The sequence below is a fragment of the Myotis davidii genome, unplaced genomic scaffold (assembly GCF_000327345.1).
Source record: "Myotis davidii unplaced genomic scaffold, ASM32734v1 scaffold655, whole genome shotgun sequence".
Classification (NCBI taxonomy): Eukaryota; Metazoa; Chordata; class Mammalia; order Chiroptera; family Vespertilionidae; genus Myotis; species Myotis davidii.
Window position 1 is genome coordinate 1193213 of NW_006287547.1, and position 20288 is coordinate 1213500.

The window sequence follows — 20288 nt, forward strand, 5'->3', positions numbered from 1 at the left end:
GCAACATTTTACTGATGACTTTTCAGTTTTCCATTTGTCTTTCGTTCAGTTGATGTGGCACCCATTTTCCTTCCTTTAAAATCTTTCTCATTGCTTGTAAATGATCGGAAAGTGTTTGCTGAGCAACGTTGAATCTTTCTGCAAGTTGTTTTTGAGTTTGACATGCATCTTCATCCAATAATGCTTGTAATTGTTGGTCTTCAAACTTTTTTAGTTGACCTGGACGTTCTTTGTCTTTCACATTGAAATCATCACTTTTAAAGCATTTAAAACAGTGTTCACAAGTACGTTGAGATGGAGCATGTTCACCACATGCTTCCCGAAGTATACAGTAACTTTTTCTTCAAAATAAAGTAATGAATTAAAACTTCCCGCAAATGCCCTTTTTTTGGCATGAAATTCGACATTTTTAAGCATAAAAATATCTATGATGTTAACACCTGCAGCAAATTTGACATATGAAGTTTTGAAGCTTGCTGTCAATACAACAAAATGGCATCATATCAAATCACATCTATATCAACATATGTATAACTCCATCTATTCAAAAAAATCCACATTATTAACTGGTAGTACTTAAAAAAAATACACATTTGTGCACTGGGAAAAAATGGGGAGGGCATATCCAAATTTTCAAACAACAGTTTAAATGAATGCCCATTTGAAACTTAATGTAAGAAATATGGGCATTAATCAGCAACATTGCTGGACTTGTAGCATCACCCAAAACACTTTTACATACATCACCCCGTTCAATTACTACTCTAGCAATTTAGCATGCTAACACCATGAAGTTATTAAATGCAGCATTAAAGAACTTCCACTAGGAAAGCTTATCAAAAGGGTCTTTTTTTTCTAAGTGAGTTGTTGCAGAATGTCTTGGTGCCATTTTCAGGGATAGAAGGGACATAGTTGCATAGCGGCGAAAAACTCGCTCCAAGAGTTCCCACAGGGCAGTTACAGTGCTGTTGTGGAGATGCAATAAAGCAAATGATTCAGTAAGTTGAATCCTTCCATAGTGTGATTAACAAAGACACAGAACATTACACAGATCACTAACCTGCAGCACGCTCAGAGCGAGGCACCATGGTTTGGTCTGAAAGCAGAGACAATGAAAGGTGCTCACTGTCCAGAGGGAACCCAGCCTTATTGCTAAAAATGCCCACTTCGCAGAGTCCAGAGACAGAGTATTGTTGTGGCTCTTTTGTTTTGTTTATTAACTGTTTTCCCTTTGTTACATGGATAAATCAAGGATCATTTTAAGTCATCTTTTTTTAAACAAGATATCCATTTCTCAGGTGACCCTCTTACATATTTCATCAATATTATTGAGAAACTAGAGGTCTGATGCATGAAATTTGTGCAAGAGGCCCGGCCCTCATAGCCCCGGCTTCGTCCAGAGAGTCATTCTGCTGTTCGGCCTAATTAGCATATTAGCTCTTTATTATATAGGATGCCTTCCACATATATATATAGGAACTACTTGCATATCTTTCACTGGTGACTCTCAGTCATCCTAAGTATTTATGTTCTAAAATCAAAAATTTTAACCAAGTTCCTAATCATTGGGATGAGTTAATATGTAGAAATTCAGCAAAGCAGAAAAAGGTCAATAATAATAATTTTGCAAAAGCTATGGAATATTTCACATCACACAAAAAGACATAGAAACCAATTAAAATTTAAAAGACAGCCCAGAACCAAGAAAGCATGCCTGAGAAGCACTATGTCTGATTAAGATTGCTTTGCTCATAACATTAATGTCCGTGCAAGCTGCTCTAAATTCCCCTCTATCCTCCCAGAAAGCCTGGAGTTACAAAGAACAAACCATAAACTCCAGAGGACTGTCTCACCTCACACCTCAGACACCACTTCCCTAATCAGTGCACAGGGATTCTTGAAACCAGCAGAGAAACTGAGCTAGACTTTAAAACACAGGATGAAATATGAGTCTTAACAATACCTCCAGCATTCCAAAACCCGAAAGAAGAAAAAGTACAGTGTGATGGGACTGACAAAAAAAAGAATATATATATTTCTTGCTTTAATTCATACAATAGAACGATTATATTACAGCCAGATTTTATTATTCTATTCAACATGCATAGATTATTGAGGTACTATATCTACATCGTATCAATAAATAACATTAAATGAAGTAGGACTGATTCATGGCTGGCATAAATTTTTTCTGTATTACTACTTTCCATGGACATTGCCGCTTTTGTGTTTACTTTCTGATATTAACACACACACACACACACACACACACACACACATGCACACACTGCAATCATAACCATAAACTAAATGACTACATACTTGGCTGTTAGAAAATACTCACGCTAATTGATAATGACATCATGCTGGTATGCACATTACAATGTAAATGAGGCTTCCAGACTCATTTATGGCTCTTTTATTCAAAGTTTAGTACTTAATACTTTTTTTTCATGGTTTAGAAGGTTCTCTGAAGGCTGTGGGATTACTTATTCTTGATGATTTTGCCCCTTGGAATTGGACCAAGAGTGCCAATTTTTAACTGTATTTTAAAACAGATGCTTACCAGCAATGAGACAGAATTGAAATGTCTAATGGAAACCACATTACTGAAAGAAAATAAGGAAAGAGAACACTGATGAACTGATTTATCCAGGCAGCCATTTGGCTTTATTAAAAAATTTGAATTATTCTTTACATCAAAATATAATAACAGTTCCCCGTGCTTTTATCTGAGTGTGTGTGAAGAGAAAACATCCAAACAAACATCTTTTTTTTCTGGTATATTTGGAAAGGTGGTTTAAAACCCATCTCAAACACATCTGTGAGCCTAAGTGGCTTCTCAGGGCCATATGAAAGATCTAGGAAAAAGATGCAGAACTCTGCACTTCCCTTGAAGTGTTTGTAAAACTCGGCCAGACTTAACAAAACCTGGAAAGAAAACAATGCTTGGTAGAATGCCCAACTTATCTTTGGCTCCTATTTGTGATGATTCACAGCAAGACCACATGGTTTCCCTATGTCTCAACTCCTTTTTCTAAGAACTCATGTTTCTAGAAGCATCCATTATCTCTGCCACTAGGAAGTATAGAGGAAAATTAAAGGAATGCAGAGGTGGGATCCTGGTGGAGATGTAGAATATATTGTTTTCTTCTCCTTTTAAGTTGTAGTAAACTAATGAATCACATCATTTTGTAATAAATTCTTAAGTGCAAAGAGACTTCCTTTTGCTCAGTTTAACCAACTTTTAGAAACATTCCTCTATGTTTAAAATAATTGCCTATTATGCCCTGGCCAATGTGGCTCAGATGGTTGGAGAGTCTAAAAGGTGGCGGGTTCTATTCCCAGTCCAGGCTCATACCCAGGCTGCAGGTTCGATCCCTGGTCCAGGCGGGTGCATAGGGGAATATTTCTTTCTTTCTCACTCTCTCTTTCTTCTCTCTCTTTCCTGTGCCAAAAAATCATTTTTTTAAGTTAAAAAAATTGCTTGATATATGTATGTGTATATATATCATAGAATGTGAGTCATTGCCTAGGTATTGTTCACCTATTACACTCTTCTTGATGAAGGAGGGAGAAAACTTATGTTACTTTATTCTCAAAGAGCGGAGTACATTTCTAATACAAGCTCTACCAAAGTAAAGGTGGAAAAAAACACTTCCTCACCAAAAATAAATTACCGAGATGTAAAATTGGGATCAGAAATGATGGAAACATTAAGAGAAGTGGACTGTGATGATCTCACCAAGTGATATCACTGTAGTCATTTTTCAGTGCAGTAGTAATTTGGCAGAGGGATGGTCTGACAGTAGCTCTACAGTCTGCTTAGCGGAGAGCTTCCCGTGTAGCATAATACATCACGGAATTGAAAGCATTCAGCGTTGTTCTGCAATTCACAACTCAGCCCAGGTGGGCCACTATTACACAATAACCGTACAGCTGTTAGTATCATTGCCTAAATTGCCCTTCCTTTTTAAAATTTACAGCATAATCTGCTCAACCAATAGACACTAATGTCCAAAAACTCAGCTCTTATTTACCATTTACTCCCTGCAAAGGTCCAAAATAACTAACAAATCATCCTCAAAGGAATTCCAATTATGCTGCTTGTTCCCTTAAAGAATATAAAGGAGTAAAATGTCAGCATTGTGTGTAAGAAATAAAGTACTCGCAACACCTGCTAACAATACAGACTGCATAAAGCACTTAGCCTGTAATGCATTTCTGGAAATCATTTCAGAAATTTACAAACATAATTTTTAGCGTATCTTCCCACCATTGTAAAGATTCTACCATATGCTACAATTTTTATCTGAATTGCCTGATTCGCTATTCCTGATATTAACACGGACCGAGTGTGTTACAGATACTAGGTTATGTCAAATGGATAGATTTTTGTCAGTTAATGCTCATAAAAATTAATAGCTTCTGCTGAAACTTTCTGATCCCAATAAAATCATTCATTTATTTAAACTGATTGTGTTTGTCTTCATCCAAGAGCTGTTGAGCACATCCAAAGAGCTTTGTTCAGTCTGACAAAATGATAAGTAGAACATGTGTTTACTCATTTGTTTTTCAAGGCTTTTAAAACATTTTTTTTTATATTCTAAGTGCCTTTCAGAGAGGACAATAAATTAAACAAATTAGCGAGCTGAGAACTGAAAGGTCAAACCCAAATGTAGTTTTTGACTTGCTAATAGATAGTAGCTAACATAACACAGACTATTATTCTATATATTTTGCAAGTGAGATTAACTACAGACAGAGATGCCTTTAGCCAATATATTCTCTCTTGACTGGTCTTTTTGGAAACTTTTGTGGGATTTATCAGAAGGGAGACATTTTAGTCACTGAGTATCTGAACGTCATGTTTGAAACTAGTTCAGAAACAAATTGACTCAGCCTCTTACCCCCATACAAGCTTCTCTCTTTCCTTTCCTGCTACATGGGCTTAACATCTATTTTCTGACAGAGCTAATGTTTCCCTATGATATGGATATTTCTACTCCACAGTGTGTTACTAACAAGCATGTGAATACACATGACCCAGTTGATGACTATACTCTTGATGAGCAATTTCTCAGATTGTCTTATTAAAAAGTTATCTGCTCCTGATTCTCTTGTTTTCTGCTTCTCTAAAGTAGTTTTTGTTTGTTAATTATTTGTTTGATATACATGAAATGTGTTTACTGCCCAAGGACTTCTGGGCTTGTGCATAAAATTTAAACTAAATCTAGCAGCTAAAATCCCTCTTAAGCTCTAATGAAATTAGCAAGTTAATGGAGCAGTGTAATCAAACCAGAGTTAATAAATATGGTGTGGCCTTAATAGGTGCCATAAGAACAAATGTCAATAGGTATTGACAATTTGCCATGTGAAGGCAGGATATTTACTATGTTTATATCATGTTGTCAGATATTTATGATTTTTATGGTCCAGTTATACCGAGTGCATTGGAACCACAGTAGTGGGCCTTATGGAAATAAAAACAACAACAACTTTCCATTTTTCCAAAACTAACGTTTCCAGAATTTAAAAAAACACAACACACTAAAGTTCACTAGAGGGGTAGGTCTGTCAAAACACATACACTCCTAACACACGGTGTAAAAATGTGCCTTTAGAGGTTGAGAAGTCTGGAGGAGAGGTTTTCAGTTACAAATATACTAGATGGTGGTTGTTGCACCTCTTTGTGTCTTATTTTTCAGTGGGGAAAATATTTAAACTCATTAGAGTCTTTTTAAAAACATGTAAGCACCTAATAGTTTGGCGCAAACATGGCTCTTAACTTCTCACATCACTCCTCCCACTTCAGTATTTACAGTTAATTACTCACTAACTCTTTGGAGTGATATCCAATATTATTTATAGTTGAGGGATTTTTTAAATGAAAAAAAAAAAAAAACCAAACAAATTCATAGTTAAGTTAATCACCTGACTGTTCCTCTAGAACAGTGGTTCTCAACCTTGGCTGCACATTAGAATCACCTGGGAATCTTTTTAAAATCCTGATTTCTGGGCCTCATCCTCTGGAAATTCTGTTTCTTTGTTATGGGGCGGGGCCACAATATTAGTAACAAAGAAACAGAAGAAAAAAATCTTTAAAAACATTCCCAGGTGATTCTAATGTGCAGCCAAGGTTGAGAACCACTGTCCTAGACGCTTCTTAAAATCATCTGCTTGCATAGCACGTTCTGTATTTGAGATACTGAATTCAAGAGTGAAGGTGCTCTCAAAACTGACTGCAGAGTGTATAGACACTTTTCCCTAAATGTGCTTTCCTAAATTCTGAGTAATCCCTAAACTAGATGAAGAAAGAGATAGCAAGGACCACACACAACTGGCCACTTTGCCTTTTAGTTGTCATTGTTCAAACGTCATTTATACAAAAAACTTCTTGTTTGTATATTCAAGAAACAATGATAAACTGCCAGAAAACAAAGATGTGTTTTTTACTTTGATAAAAAAATAATAAATCACATTATTGATTTACTGTTTTCATTAACAACACTGAAATGCTTTTAGCTTTCTCTTACAAAAATTTTGGGTGACTAATCCAATGTTTTGAAAACCGGATTCTGGCAATGGAAACAAAATATTTTTCAAGGGAAGAGATGAGAATTACAATTAATATGCAGCTCCAGGAGGTTTGAGCACAATGGTTTGTGCGTAATTGAATAAACAAAAAGGTTTTTAAAGGGGTTTGGTTGATAGTTGAAATGAATGATAGTTAAGTGAAGGTTTAGTGTCCTGTTCTCTCTATTTTTGTATAATTTGAAATTTTCTATTAAGAGTAAAAGATAACATTGCTTATTTGTTATAGAAAATTTGTAAAGTACAAATAAGCAGAAAGAAGAAATCATGCAATAACACTAAATACTTTAGTGAACATTGCTCCAATTCTTTTACTAAATACATACAAAACAATATACATATGCATAGATTATATATGAGTATTGTGCTGCTTATATCTTAATTTGTTCTGTGATCTCTTTTAATTTATTATAAACAATTTCTCAAACATGATTTTGTAAGAATATAAAATTTCACTTTATGGATCTAACTTGATTTATTTTAACTTTCTCCCATTATTAAACACTAGAGGCCTGGTGCATGAAATTCATGCACAGGTAGGGTCCCTAGGCCTGGCCGGCAATCAGGGCCAATCTGTGGGGCGACTGGTGGGACAATCAGGGGTCACCCACTGGCACCTGCGTTGGCTGGCCTGGGGCCTGTGGGCTGGGCGAAGCTCCTGCATTGAGCATCTGCCCCCTGGTGGTCAGTGTGAATCATAGCAACCAGTTGTTCCACCGGGTCATTCCTCAGTTCAGTCGATTTGCATATTAGGCTTTTATTATATAGGATTACTTTATTTCTCTCTTCTTCACTCCAAGATTATAAAAAATATTATACAAAAAAAAATAAAATAGATGATATGTTCAGATATTTGTGATTATGTCCTTAAGATACATTTCTAGCCCTGACTGGTTTGGCTCAGCAGATAGAGTGTTGGTCTGCAGACTTGGGGCTCCCAGGTTTGATTCTGGTCAAGGGCATGTACCTTGGTTGTGGGCACATCCCCAGTGGGGAGTGTGCAGGAGGCAGCTGATCGATGTTTCTCTCTCATCGATGTTTCTAACTCTCTATCCCTCTCCCTTCCTCTCTGTGAAAAATCAGTAAAATATATTAAAAAAAAGATACATTTCTAGAAATGTAATTTCCAAGTCAAGGAGTATGCAAATGTTTATATTTTTATGTATATGGTCATATGAACTTCCAGAAATGCTATCAATTCACATTTCCACAAGAAGTGTCCTAAGAATGTCCACTGCCCCACATATTAGTGAATCTTGATAGGCAAGAGATATTATGATTTTTAAATTTGCATTTCTTTTATCATTAGTGAGGTTTAACCTCTTTCATGTGTTTCTTTTCATTGATATTTCTTCTTTTGAGATGTACGCATATATACCCTTGTCTATTTTTCTACTGGGAACAGGGCAGCCAATTTTTGTTTTCTTATTACTTCATATCCATTTCAATAATTCTACTAGTTCAGCACAAAATAAGTTTTGGGTTAATGTTTTATGTCTTAAATTTTTCTCACATTAAGACATGGTTTCCACATAAATGAAACAATTTTCAATGTATTAATCAACCACTGAAGACAATTCAGTTCTAGTGGCCAAAGTAATAATTATGGAAATGAAACTGTGAATATCCAATTCTCATATCGCTGGCAGAAAACAACGTGTATTCTGCCTACATAACAAGGTGAACTTGAGGTGTAATTCTGCAAGTGAGTTGACGGGTGAGGTGTACAATTTCAAAGCCTGTGGACAAAGCAGTAGCGATCTTAAACTCCAGTGAACTGTCTCTTTAGCCCCAACACCCCAGCAATAACCGTCCTCCGAGTTCAATCACCTAAAGTCAATGGCTGAGTGACAAAATTGTGAAGGTTTTTGTAACCATTCTACTTCCTTAATAGAATGGTACAATTATATACATTAAAATAGGTGAAAGAAAACACAAATTATTTGGGTTATTAGACTATTTATATTCACAAAAGGAGCAATAGCTTCATTTAGGGCAACCATAGGCACAATCTATGTTATTGCTTAATTCCTTGGCATTTGAGAATCTAATTCCATGTTTATATCAATGGATGTCAACCTTTCCCCCTCTCTTGCTGATTTTTAAAAAATTAATCAATATGTAAATTGATGAAAGTGTTATATTATTCGTATAAATATATTGCCTATCGTCTATTTTAACATGTGCATTATAACTAAAAACATATTCAGTTACTATAAAATATACTTATTTATAACTTTAAAAACAAACATAATGAGATTCTTCCAGCCATGTCAGTCTCAATATTTCATTTATTCCAATATTCTGAATTGATTTAGTTGTATTAAAAAAAGGAAGCCTGATCTATATAAGTAATTTCAAATAGAAGGTTGCAAAAATACACAAAATTCCCTGTAGTCTGAGGATGTTCTTTAATTAAGTAATTCAGAGCTCAAAATAAAATCAAGGTCAGTCACTAACTATATTTCAGCTTTTCTCAAAAAGCATCTAAACCTAACAAATAGTACTAGAATTACCTTTCATGACATTATATAAACATGTTATGGATTCCCTTGTGAATGAGCTGTCGACAATTCTACCAGGATGAGAACATGTAACCAGCAGATGTTCCTGAGCCTACCCTGTACTACACGTGAGCTCTTTAAAAATTTTATGTTAAACAGACATGCTAAGACCTGAGTTTCTTTTAAATAATGCAAAATTTAAACATTCCTAGGCAATGAAACATTTATACAATGTCCAAATATATGCACCGAGGTAGAAAATGTTTGCACATATGCAAAAAGTGCCTACCCCACATTTTAACAGGTGGAGATGCTCCAATATGTTAATATGTGGATTATAGTATATTTGAGTACATGTTTTTAAATATAGCTTTTAAAATATGGGTAATAATAGATGCTTTAAAAAATTAGTGTCAAATCAAATTTTAGTACAAACTCCAATCACAGTTTGTAAACCACTGTTTTCAGACACAAAACAGAGTGTAACATGGGCCCTTACTCATATAGTCCTGAGTTTACATTCTACTAAACAGTATCACACCTCTACTAAATAGCTGTGTGATACTGGGTAAATAACTAACTTCTTTAAGCCTCAGTGATCATACCTGTTGGGATATTTAAGAAATATATGCACGAAAAGCAATTAGACAGAAGATGAGTTATGATGGTGGTGACAATAAGCTTTGTTCAGTTGTCATCTTTTCTCTAAGGCCTATCCTGGCCATCCCACTTAAAACTGTAATATGCCCATATTCTCCCAACCTCACATTTGTGCTACCTCATCCATTTGCTCTATTTTTTCCATAACATGTACCACTTTTTAACAAACTATTAAACATCAATCAGTAGGTTATGATTTCCAGTCACAATGACATCACATCACATAAACTATCACCCTCTTTGCTGATCTTAACTTCTCAGACTCACATAGAAAAAAAGCCTTCCAAAATACTAATTAGTGGGCTCTTACATCTTAAAATTGAATCTAGAGTTATTAACTCTCTAGAATCGAGTTTCTGGGAGGACGGAGAGTTTCTATCTTTTACTTTTGCAACAAATGCTTAGAACAGTGCCTGACAAGTGGTCAGTAGTCAATTAAAGCTTGTTGAATGAGTAATAATAAGAAAATGCCTTGAGGAATATTATCAGTTTCAGATAGCCTTAAATTGTAGAGAAATACCTTTTAGTTCTTTTTATGTTCCTAACACTCAGTATAATCGTATAATCAAGTGCTTGTCACTGAAGGTGAAATTAGAAGCAGAACTCTAACATGGCGTTTATCTCTCCATGTCTGGATATGGCCCAAGCCAGTTCCTTGCGCATCTCCAGTAGGGAAGAAGGGGAGGGTTCCATAGGCAAAGAGGCGGGTTCAAGTTTACAAAGCCTCACCACTCCATGCAGAGCAAGAGCCCCTACTGCTTCCAGAGAAGAGGAGGTAGAATTGTTCCAATAACCTAAGTTTTCACAACAAAAATGAGCCCTTCCTTGTCCAATCAAGGGAGGAGCAGTGATTCTGCCAGTGGGTTCCAAAGGACACTGGCAACAAAGAAACTAGAATAAAGACCTTCCCCGTTATCTTACAATATCCTTGAGCCCTGGACCTATGACCCCTGGGCTCTAACATTTATCGAGTCCTGTGAGTAGTCTGACTCTTCTTGAGCATAGTCAAGTTTAATGAGAAGGCTGCCAAACCAAGCATGGCCAGGCATTCAGGAGTAGGCTGCCTACCAAGAATAGCCCATTGGTCCTTCAAAATCTATATTTTAAACATACCTTGAATACTTAATTCAGCTGCTGAATTTTAATAACCTTGTATCAGTCAGCTTTGTATCGATGCCATGACATCACCTATTTTCAGAGGGTCTAATAGTTGAAAGAAAAAAAATGGTTTCATATCAGTATATCATTTTTTAGAGGATCTTGGTCCCAAAGAGGGGATTGTCCTAGCAACTCTCCTATAAATTACCAGGGTAACTCAGAGCAAAGCCAAACCTACTAGAACACTCTGGCCTAATCTCATATGGGCTCACTCCTAATGACAGGAGTATGATTTGATAACATGGTGATTTTTACTCAGCTTTTTAATTTTAGTCCATTTTCTCTCTGCAAAGTCTGTTCTACCATACACTTTCCCTTTCCTTCTTTCTTCAGTCTTATATTTTCTTTTTTTATGAAAATATTCTAAAACAACCTAAATAAGCATTTTCCAAAGAAGATATATAAATAGACAATAGGTACATGAAAAGATGCTTATCATTAGTCATAGAGAAATGCAAATTGGAATCACAAAGAGATATTACTTCATACCTGTTACAATGGGCATCATAAAAATGACAAGAGATAACAAGTGTTGGCAAGGATATGGAGGAATGGGAATGCTTGTGGACTGTTAGTGGGACTGTAAACTGGTACAGTCATTATGGGAAACAGTATGAAGGACCCTCAAACAAATTAAAAATAGAACTATAATAATCCAGCAATTCCCCTATTGAAAATATGTCCAAACAAAATAAAAACTCTAACCCAAAAAGATATCTGTACCCCCATGTTCATAATAGCATTATTTATAATACCCAAGACAGAGAAACAATCCAAGTGTCCATCAATGGATAAATGGATAAAAAAGTGTGTGTGTGTGTGTGTGTGTGTGTATGTATATGTGTGTGTGTGTCTCCTACCTTTTGCAACAACAGGGGTGGACCTTGAGGACATTATGCTAAATGAAATGCCAGAAAGAGAAAGACAAATACTGCATGATCTCACACATGTGTGGAATCTAAAAACAAAAAAAACAACCACAAAAAACCCCACCAAACTCATGGAAGAAAAATCAGATTTGTGGTTTCCAGAGGCAGAGATGGGGGTGGAGGGAGAGGATAAATTAGAGGAAGGTGGTCAAAGGGTACAAACTCCTAGTTATAAGATAAATAAGTACTAGGGATGTTATGTACAGCATGATGATTATAGTTAACAGAGCTGAGTGATAGATATGAAAGTTGGTAGAAGAATAAATCCTAAGAGATTTATCATAAGGAATTTTTCCTTTTTTAATTTTTCTTCTCATTAAATTTGTATGAGATGATGGATACTAATTGAACTTGTGTTCATCATTTCATAATGTATGTAAGTCAAACCATAATGCTGTACATACACCTTAAATTTATACAGTGATATGTGATAATGATATCCTAATAAAAATGGGGAAAAGATAAAATAACTTCATCTACCAAAAAAGGAGCAAATTATGTCATCTATAGTACTAGAATCAGGAATAATCATCGCTACAAGGATAGTTTCTATTGATTGACTTACTCTTTCATCATCATGCTCTACCTGTTAATGCTTACCAGAACAGTGCAATAGATGCTATGGACAGTAGAACAAATCATGACAACATCTTATGACACTAGTAGGTAAAGTACAGCTGAGTCTGAGGTGAGCAGGCAACAGAAAAGACCTCCTATTTCCACAATATATTCTCCACAACTTGGGGATCCTCTATTAAAACCTCTTTTATTTGAGCTGCAAAAGAATTTTCCCTCTTCAAGAGTTGCCTAGTGAAATATAAATACCCCTGGTAGGTGCTATGCCAAATCATCTCACACTGTAGTTATTGCTATATATATATACCTTGGTAGATAACTTGTCAAGAGGAAAACACTAAATGAATTAGCAATTATTGCAAAGGCACTGGGGAATGGGGGCAGGGGACAAGAGGGGAGATATGCAGGGAATGATGGAAAGCTTCTAGTGATAAACTTCATCAATCCACCAGGTTCTTGAGTGCATGACACAGCTGAGGTCGTGTGATGTAGTGGGGCACAGTGAGTAGGCAGTGGAATCATAGAACTGGTCTACACCTGGGCCTGCGTGCTCTCTACTTAGTCACAAGACATTAGATCAATTACCTTGGCCCTTTGAGCCTCAGTGTCCTCATCTGTAAAACAAAATAACACCATTATATGTGTCAGGGTTCTCCAGAGAAGCAGAATTGATAGGATATGTGCTTAACACATAGAGATTTGTTCTGAGGAATTGGCTCACATGATTATGGAGACTGAGACATCCACATTCTGCCTTCTGCAAAATGGAGACACAGGAAAGCCAGTCATACAGTTCCAAGCCAACACTGAAGGCCTGAGAACCAAGGGAGCAATGGTGTAACTCCCAAAGTGAGTCCGAGGGTGAAATATGATGTTTCAGCTCAACTGTCAGGCATAGAAAGTGAATTCCATCTTCTTCTGCCTTTTTGTTCTATTTGGGCACTTATGGGAGGGCAATCTTCTTTACCCAGTCTACTGGTTCAAATACTAATGTCATCCAGAACACCCTCACAGACACACCCAGAAATAATGTTTCCCAAAATATCTGGGCAGGCTGTGACCTAGTCAAGGTGTCACATAAAATTAACCATCCCTTGTCACCTTGTCACCTGCACACACCTCCTTAAACCATACTTCAACTCCAAATCAAGAAAATAACACAGTCATAATTCCGCCCAACATGATTCAAAACCATCCTTTGTCCAACTGAAAATGCACTAACCTCTCCCCAGAAGTTAGTCTTTGAGTGATGCTTAATCTTCTCTTTGATATCCTATAACTTAAATACTCTAATGTAAACTTAACAATACATAAATACTATGACATAAAGAAGGGGGGTGGTAAGAAATTAATTAAAGGACTTGTATGCATGTATATGAGCATAACCAATGGACCCAGACAGTACGGGTGTGAGGGCATGTTCTGGGGGGTGGGAGCGGCTGGGGAGAGGTCAATGGGGGGAAAAGGAGACTTATGTAATACTTTACACAATAAAGAATTCAAATTTTAAAAATTCATTCATTAATTAAAATTTAAAAAAAAAGAAAACACACATGTATTCATAACAAAATAAGGAGAAAATACCCATGACAATTACAGTCTTTGTTTCTGTAACTGGTTAGTGGTCATAGTATTTATAACTACTTTCTTCCACTACCCATTCTGTATTCCTTTGGCCTTTAGTAAGCACCTCAGCTGGTTGTGATTCTTTACCTGGTGGGGTGACCTAAACCTTCATTCCTGAAGGGTCTGGGGCATTAGAAGTCTTGCCTGAATTGGGTTGTTGTAATTTTCCTTTCATCTTAATCACAGGGCATGGTAATATTAAGTGAAGCCCTAAGGGGTCTCCTGTATACCAGATATACTCTTCTTTACCTCCACTGTAGAGAAGTAGCCTAATTTCCCCTTATGGGTCAGAATCAATCACCCTAGCCAACACCATAACTCCATTCTTCACCTGTAGACTTAGGAGCATGAGAAAGCCGAAGTGGTCAAGTGGCAGTCTTAACTTCCAGTCCAATGGGATTATTTTTGTCTCCTGATAGAGGCATCTCTCCCTCTGGAACCTTTAGGCCAGCAGAGCATAAGGTCATGGGAACAGGAAGCAAAAATGTTGCCTGTGGGCCATTAGAATAACAATAGGATAATAATCATTTCCACTCCTTGATTCCTAGGGCAGTGAATCCTGGCTATGGAAGAAACAGCACCACATACCAGATGCTGATTCAGAGCACATACAGCCTTGTGGAGAACCTTGCCTCAGCCCTTGCCAGGTATTGCCACCTAGCTGGTGCTGTAACTGAGTCTTCCAAAGACAATCCACTGTTCCGTCAAGTCTACCTCCGGCTGGAGGTGAACATGGTAAGACCAGTGAATCCGTAAGCATTGGCCCATTGCCCCACTTCTTTGGCTGTGAAATATTTTTTGATCAAGAAAAGGAACATATGTAATACTTTCAACAATAAAGATTTTTAATAAATAAATAAATAACGAGAAAAAAAGGCAATGCTGTGTGGAATACCATGATAGTGGATTCTAATGATTAAAGAAGATAATATATGTCATTTTACTTCCCTAGAAATCATAAGCATGCATGTTCATCAGAAATGTTTAATAACACCGTGTATTTGTCAGTGAATGTTTCTGACAATGAATGCTTTGGGAAATTATAATGTAATCAAATTTTCAGAGATAAAGTTTCCTTAGAGATTATGCACTGGCTTTCAAACTTTTTGAAACTCAAAACCCTCCCTTCTAATGAAATTTACAAGAAAGCTATTATGTAAAATTAGACTTGCTACATTTAAAAGTGGATCAGGTGGGAGGTAGTACACAGACAGGGGCAATGCTTGCTCAGACAAGGTACGTTCCAGAATAACCCAGGAGAAGTATTCTGAAAAACATACTCAAAGAATATGGGAGTCCGCTGCCATTAATTGAGTGGCACCCAATCGCTTTTACCGGTAGGTAGATTTAGAAGAAAAACAATCAGTGAAACTATTTTGATAACACATATTTCACAAATATACAATGTAAGATGAATTTTTATTTTTAAAGAAAATGTTTATGGTTAACTCACCTCATGTTTCTAAAGATTCTGCTTGCACTTTAATTTGAGTCAGTCTGCCTTGGATAATGCTCTGGAAACAGGTACATTTTCTTTTTCAGGGGAAGCTTTTTTATTTAATATATATTAAATCATTGCTCAGGTTTTTTTAACTTGTATTTTGCATTAAAGTACCAATCCACAAATATGAATTGATGACTCAACAGTAGTTCATGAAGCATAAAAGGAATGATGAAAATACTACAGCAAATACTACAATAAAGAACAACTTGTAAGTGAAAATAATTAACTTGTGCACAAATACAGATTATAAATTTCAGTGTGAATCTGTGAATGACATGCATTTTCACAAGCAACCTCCCCTGCCTGGTATGTCCCTCCTGAATACCACATCATCACATGACATAGGATAAAGTTTTATTGAAAAGGTCAAAGCTTCAAGGCCAGAATCTGCAAGAAAGAGAAGAGGAAGCACTATTCCTTCCCACACTCTCCATCATCCATGGAGAGGCATGCCAGGGCCCAGGTAATCTGCTATTTTGTAGTTTTATAGGTCAGGTTTTAAAGAAGTCTTGTCAACTGGATAACTAAACAGACTGCTCAACCTCAGAAAGTTAGGACTTGGGGAGCCAGCAGTTTACACAAGTTGGGATAGAGAGCTGCCCAGACATGGCTAGTACAGGTCCCATGAGGAGTCCCTCTGTCTGCCATCAATTCTGAAGGTAGTGGAACTTGGGTGCGGTGCCTCCTGGTGGAAAATGGGTAGAGGTGGGGTGCAGTTCTATCCAGATAATTGCTCATTGCATGACAACTAAGTGGTGGGCAACATTGGTGTTAAGCTAGACTTAGTCTTCCATGTTAAATGCTTTAGAGTTCATTTTTGCTAATATCAGTCAAGGTACCAACAGGAAACAATGGCATAAAGATGAGAACAAGGAATAGTTTAGTAAAGGAGCTACTTGTAAAAATGTGGGCAGACATAAGGGAACCAACAAGGGAAGGGGAGGCAACCCCAGGCTAGCATCAGGAGGGCACCATTACCACCCTTGGGCCTGAAGGGGAAGGGGGTGGTGATTACCAAAACCCAGAGAGGGCTATAGCTGTGGAGAAGCTGAGGGACATGCAGTGGACTTCAAGAGCTTTGGTGTAGGAACTTGCTAATCCCAACCTACAATCCTGCATGAGACAACAGGGAGAATGTGGACCCTGACCTCACCCATCTCCTCTCTAACCTCTTGCTGGTGTTTCCATTGACCAAACCCAACTGCCAACAAGTCAGAGGGCAAAGAATGTGGCGTGGCAAATCCAGCTGATGAAGTTCATAAGGGTCAGCCTTCGAGGGCACATTGTCCAGTGGAGAAGGTAGAGTGGATAAGAAGGCAAACAGAGAATGTCCACATACCAGGAAAGACAGGGCAGCTTTAGGAGGGCAAAGGAGGTAAGAGACTGATGGCAGGGCATAGAGATTGATGAATAAGAGTCCACTTTTTCAGTAAGTTGATCAGGAAGAAAAGGATCATGTTACAAAATGATCTGAAAGATGTATCTGGATTAGGAAAAGAGTATTTTTTGATTTGGGGGGGGGGATTTTGAATTTTCATGTGAAGATTATAAGGACCCACTGTAAAAGGAATAAACAGATATACCCACAATGGGAGAGTAGAGCCTTGAAGACAAATTGCAGTATTATATTGAACATTGTCAAAATTATGCCAACTGTTTACTAGAATTCATTACCTCCCTTAATCTAGAATTTATTACCTCCCTTTACCAGAATTCATTACCTCCCTTCGTCTTAGAATGCATTCTGCTACAGTAGGTTTACTATGCCATCTCCTAAAAGTGTTTTTATTAAGGTTAGACTTTAAAATGTTCTCATATATGACTTGAACAGATTAAGGCACTTGATTGAAATAAGAAGACCAGATTTAAGGATCAGGTAAAGATTTAAGAAAATTAAATATATTTCAAGAATAATTAGCCTATTGGAATACTTTCTTTGCTAAAAATTAAATATGAAACAAAGACTAAATTTTATTCACAAATTAAAATGCTTTATATATTTTTCCTACATTTAACAATTTCAAGGTATTTCAAGACTAAGATACAATGTGTTATGTAAATTCTACCTCCGGAACTTTGTGGCCTCTCAGTATCATTTAAAGGACAAATTAGAATTCTTTTAGCTTTATCCACTTGAGACTATTATGGGTGTTACTCCAGGAATCACAGTGCTTGAACTCCTAATAGGTCATTAATCACATTAGGGACATTATTTCATGTATTGTGAAAGAACTTCATTCATACTTAAAATGAGCCAGTGACTTAGGAACCATGAAGAGTGGAGCAGAAATGTTTCCTCATCCTAAGAAGACAGCTGAAATCTCAGTTTCCATTGTCACCTATTTCCACACTAGCCCGTCCATATCCACCATAGAAGTATCTAGCCCTTTCCTAAAAATGTGTCTCTGGTATTTAAAAGTATGGTCTTTTTAAGCATAGACTGTTGAATCTCAGAGGGAAGGTCGGGGTGGGTGGGAAGAGATCAACCAAAGAACTCATATGGATATATGCATAACCCATGGACACAGACAATAGTGTGGTGAAGGCCTGGGGGGAGGGAGGGGCTAGAATGGGTCAATGGGGGGAAAAGAGGGACATATGTAATACTTTCAACTATAGATTTAAAATACAAAATAAATAAAAGTATGTATTTTTTTAACATCTAATTTTCCACTTATAAAATGTGCTACTCATATGTATATAGATGTATAGATTGGAGTTCTTTCATTGGTACAGGGGCCAAACCAATTGATCAAACAATAATATCTTAAGCTATCCCATATTTTGCTGTAATGAGGTAAAAGTCAGAGGTCTTTAAAAAAAGTAATTGTAAACTACAAAACCCATATGTTTCCTTTTCTCTTCCAGTCCTGAAACAATAAACTAAGATAACAAATGGAATTTCGCAGGCTTTGGTTAGAAGCCTTTATCTTCAAAAAAGACCTGAGAAGGAAGACGGCTGACTTTCCCATGTGAGAAGGCATATCATCTACTGAGATGTGTCTTCCTTGTTGGCACCTCCCTATGAAAGAAGTGGGAGACTACAATCAGCTTCGACTTGTGAAAATTAAAAATAACCTTCAGGCTAATGGGTTTTCAACACCACTCCTTACTGGGCAAAAATTAATTGAGCCACACAAGATTAAATTACCTCCTCAAAACCGACTTCTCCAATAAATTGCAACATTAGATACAGTAAAATTGGAATTCCTACAAAACAATTCCCCCCTTCCTATCTCTGTTAACATTGACTTTATCTTTAATGGAGTACTCCATCTAGTTCTGGGGTCCAAAAAAAGGGGGAGCAGAAGTATAAAAACTGTCAAAGACTGTTAGGAAAAATTAAAGGCAAGAAAAACAAATCAGATCTTTGAGGAAACTATAACTGTATTTTAGAGAAATAAGTGCTTTAGCACTTTACCAAATGCTAAATATAAGGAAAGTGGAGATTTTTTTTTTTTTACCTTGCAGAAGGTGACTTGCTATTTTCAGTGTCTTTGAAGTAGCAGTCAGAAGGAAATAATCAAAGAAATACACATTGTGATGAGTTTGTAAGGTGGTAGGTAGCTCTTGTATCAACTCTGCAATCACTAAAAATTGACTGTATTTCCACTAATTGAGGTAGTCCTTTTTAAAGGGGGTTGGAAGTCATAGATGCATTGTTGAATGCATAGTGTTTTAAGAACTAAACCAGTTTCTTTAAGAATGAAAATGCCACTACAATCCACTTGAAAAATTGGCCAAACATACACAAAACCAGAGACAATTCATGAACACCAGATGAAAATACAAACTGTGTGCGTAACGTGAACTGTGAGACAAGTTTAATTACAGGCACTATTATGGAGGTTATGTAAAGCTAACGTGTTTAATTTGGTCTGAAAGGCAATGGGAAAATATTATCCTGGCAGCTGTATTCACGATGGGCTACAACCAGGAGAAATTATGCAAACTAATCCTAATCCTAACAATATCTAACACTTGAAGGTGCCAGACACCCTACTAGACATTCCCATACATTAACATGTTAAATCCTCAAGGTAATGCTGTGAGGCAGTTATTATCCCATTTTACAGATGAGAAAATGATGTCTGACTTTTCCAGGAAGCTTCCTGCACAGCAATTCCCATGCAGGTGATTGCAAGTAAAGTCCATTTCACTTTCAAAGCAGGAATTACCCAGAAAGGAATACTCATAAGGCCAATAGCTATATTGTTTTAGATGTTTTATTATGGAAAATTTCAAACATATATACACTAAAAAGAATAATGTAGTGACCACCCCCCCCACCACCACCACCATGTACTCAATCTTGATTTTCTATTCCTCCACCCATTTCCCATGCTCCTCCCCTTATTATTTTGGAGTCAATCCAAACATTATATCATTTCATCATCAATAAATCTTTCAGTCTGTATCTCTGAAAGGTAAGGACACTAAAAAATGTCAATCCATGGTAAAGTTCCAATAACATATCTCACTTAACTATTGAGAACTTCATGCATTGACATAAGAAACTTCCACATATGAGCTCATTTAAACTGCTGCCCCTGCTCTCACTCTTACTGCCTCAACTCAAAGATCCAAAGGGCCTTCCCAGCAGTGCCCCGACCCGACCCGCGGGAGACCTCAGCTCCCACCGCCAGGTCCCACCCCTGCCGCCTGCAGCCCCGGCTCCGACCGGAAGCCGCTTGAAGCTGGGATTCACTCCCCAGCCCCGATCTCGGCCCCGCCCCG

General features: G+C 37.0%; 1 protein-coding gene across 1 annotated transcript in view; it reads left to right on the forward strand.

Annotated features, from left to right (window-relative positions):
* Positions 1-20288, forward strand: part of LOC102766423 (chromosome unknown open reading frame, human C10orf107) — a 158877-nt gene that overhangs the window by 19233 nt on the left and 119356 nt on the right. The window contains exon 4 of the mRNA XM_015561079.1: positions 14596-14782. Within this exon, the coding sequence (XP_015416565.1) occupies positions 14596-14782 (187 nt within the window). The remainder of the gene's footprint in view (positions 1-14595; positions 14783-20288) is intronic.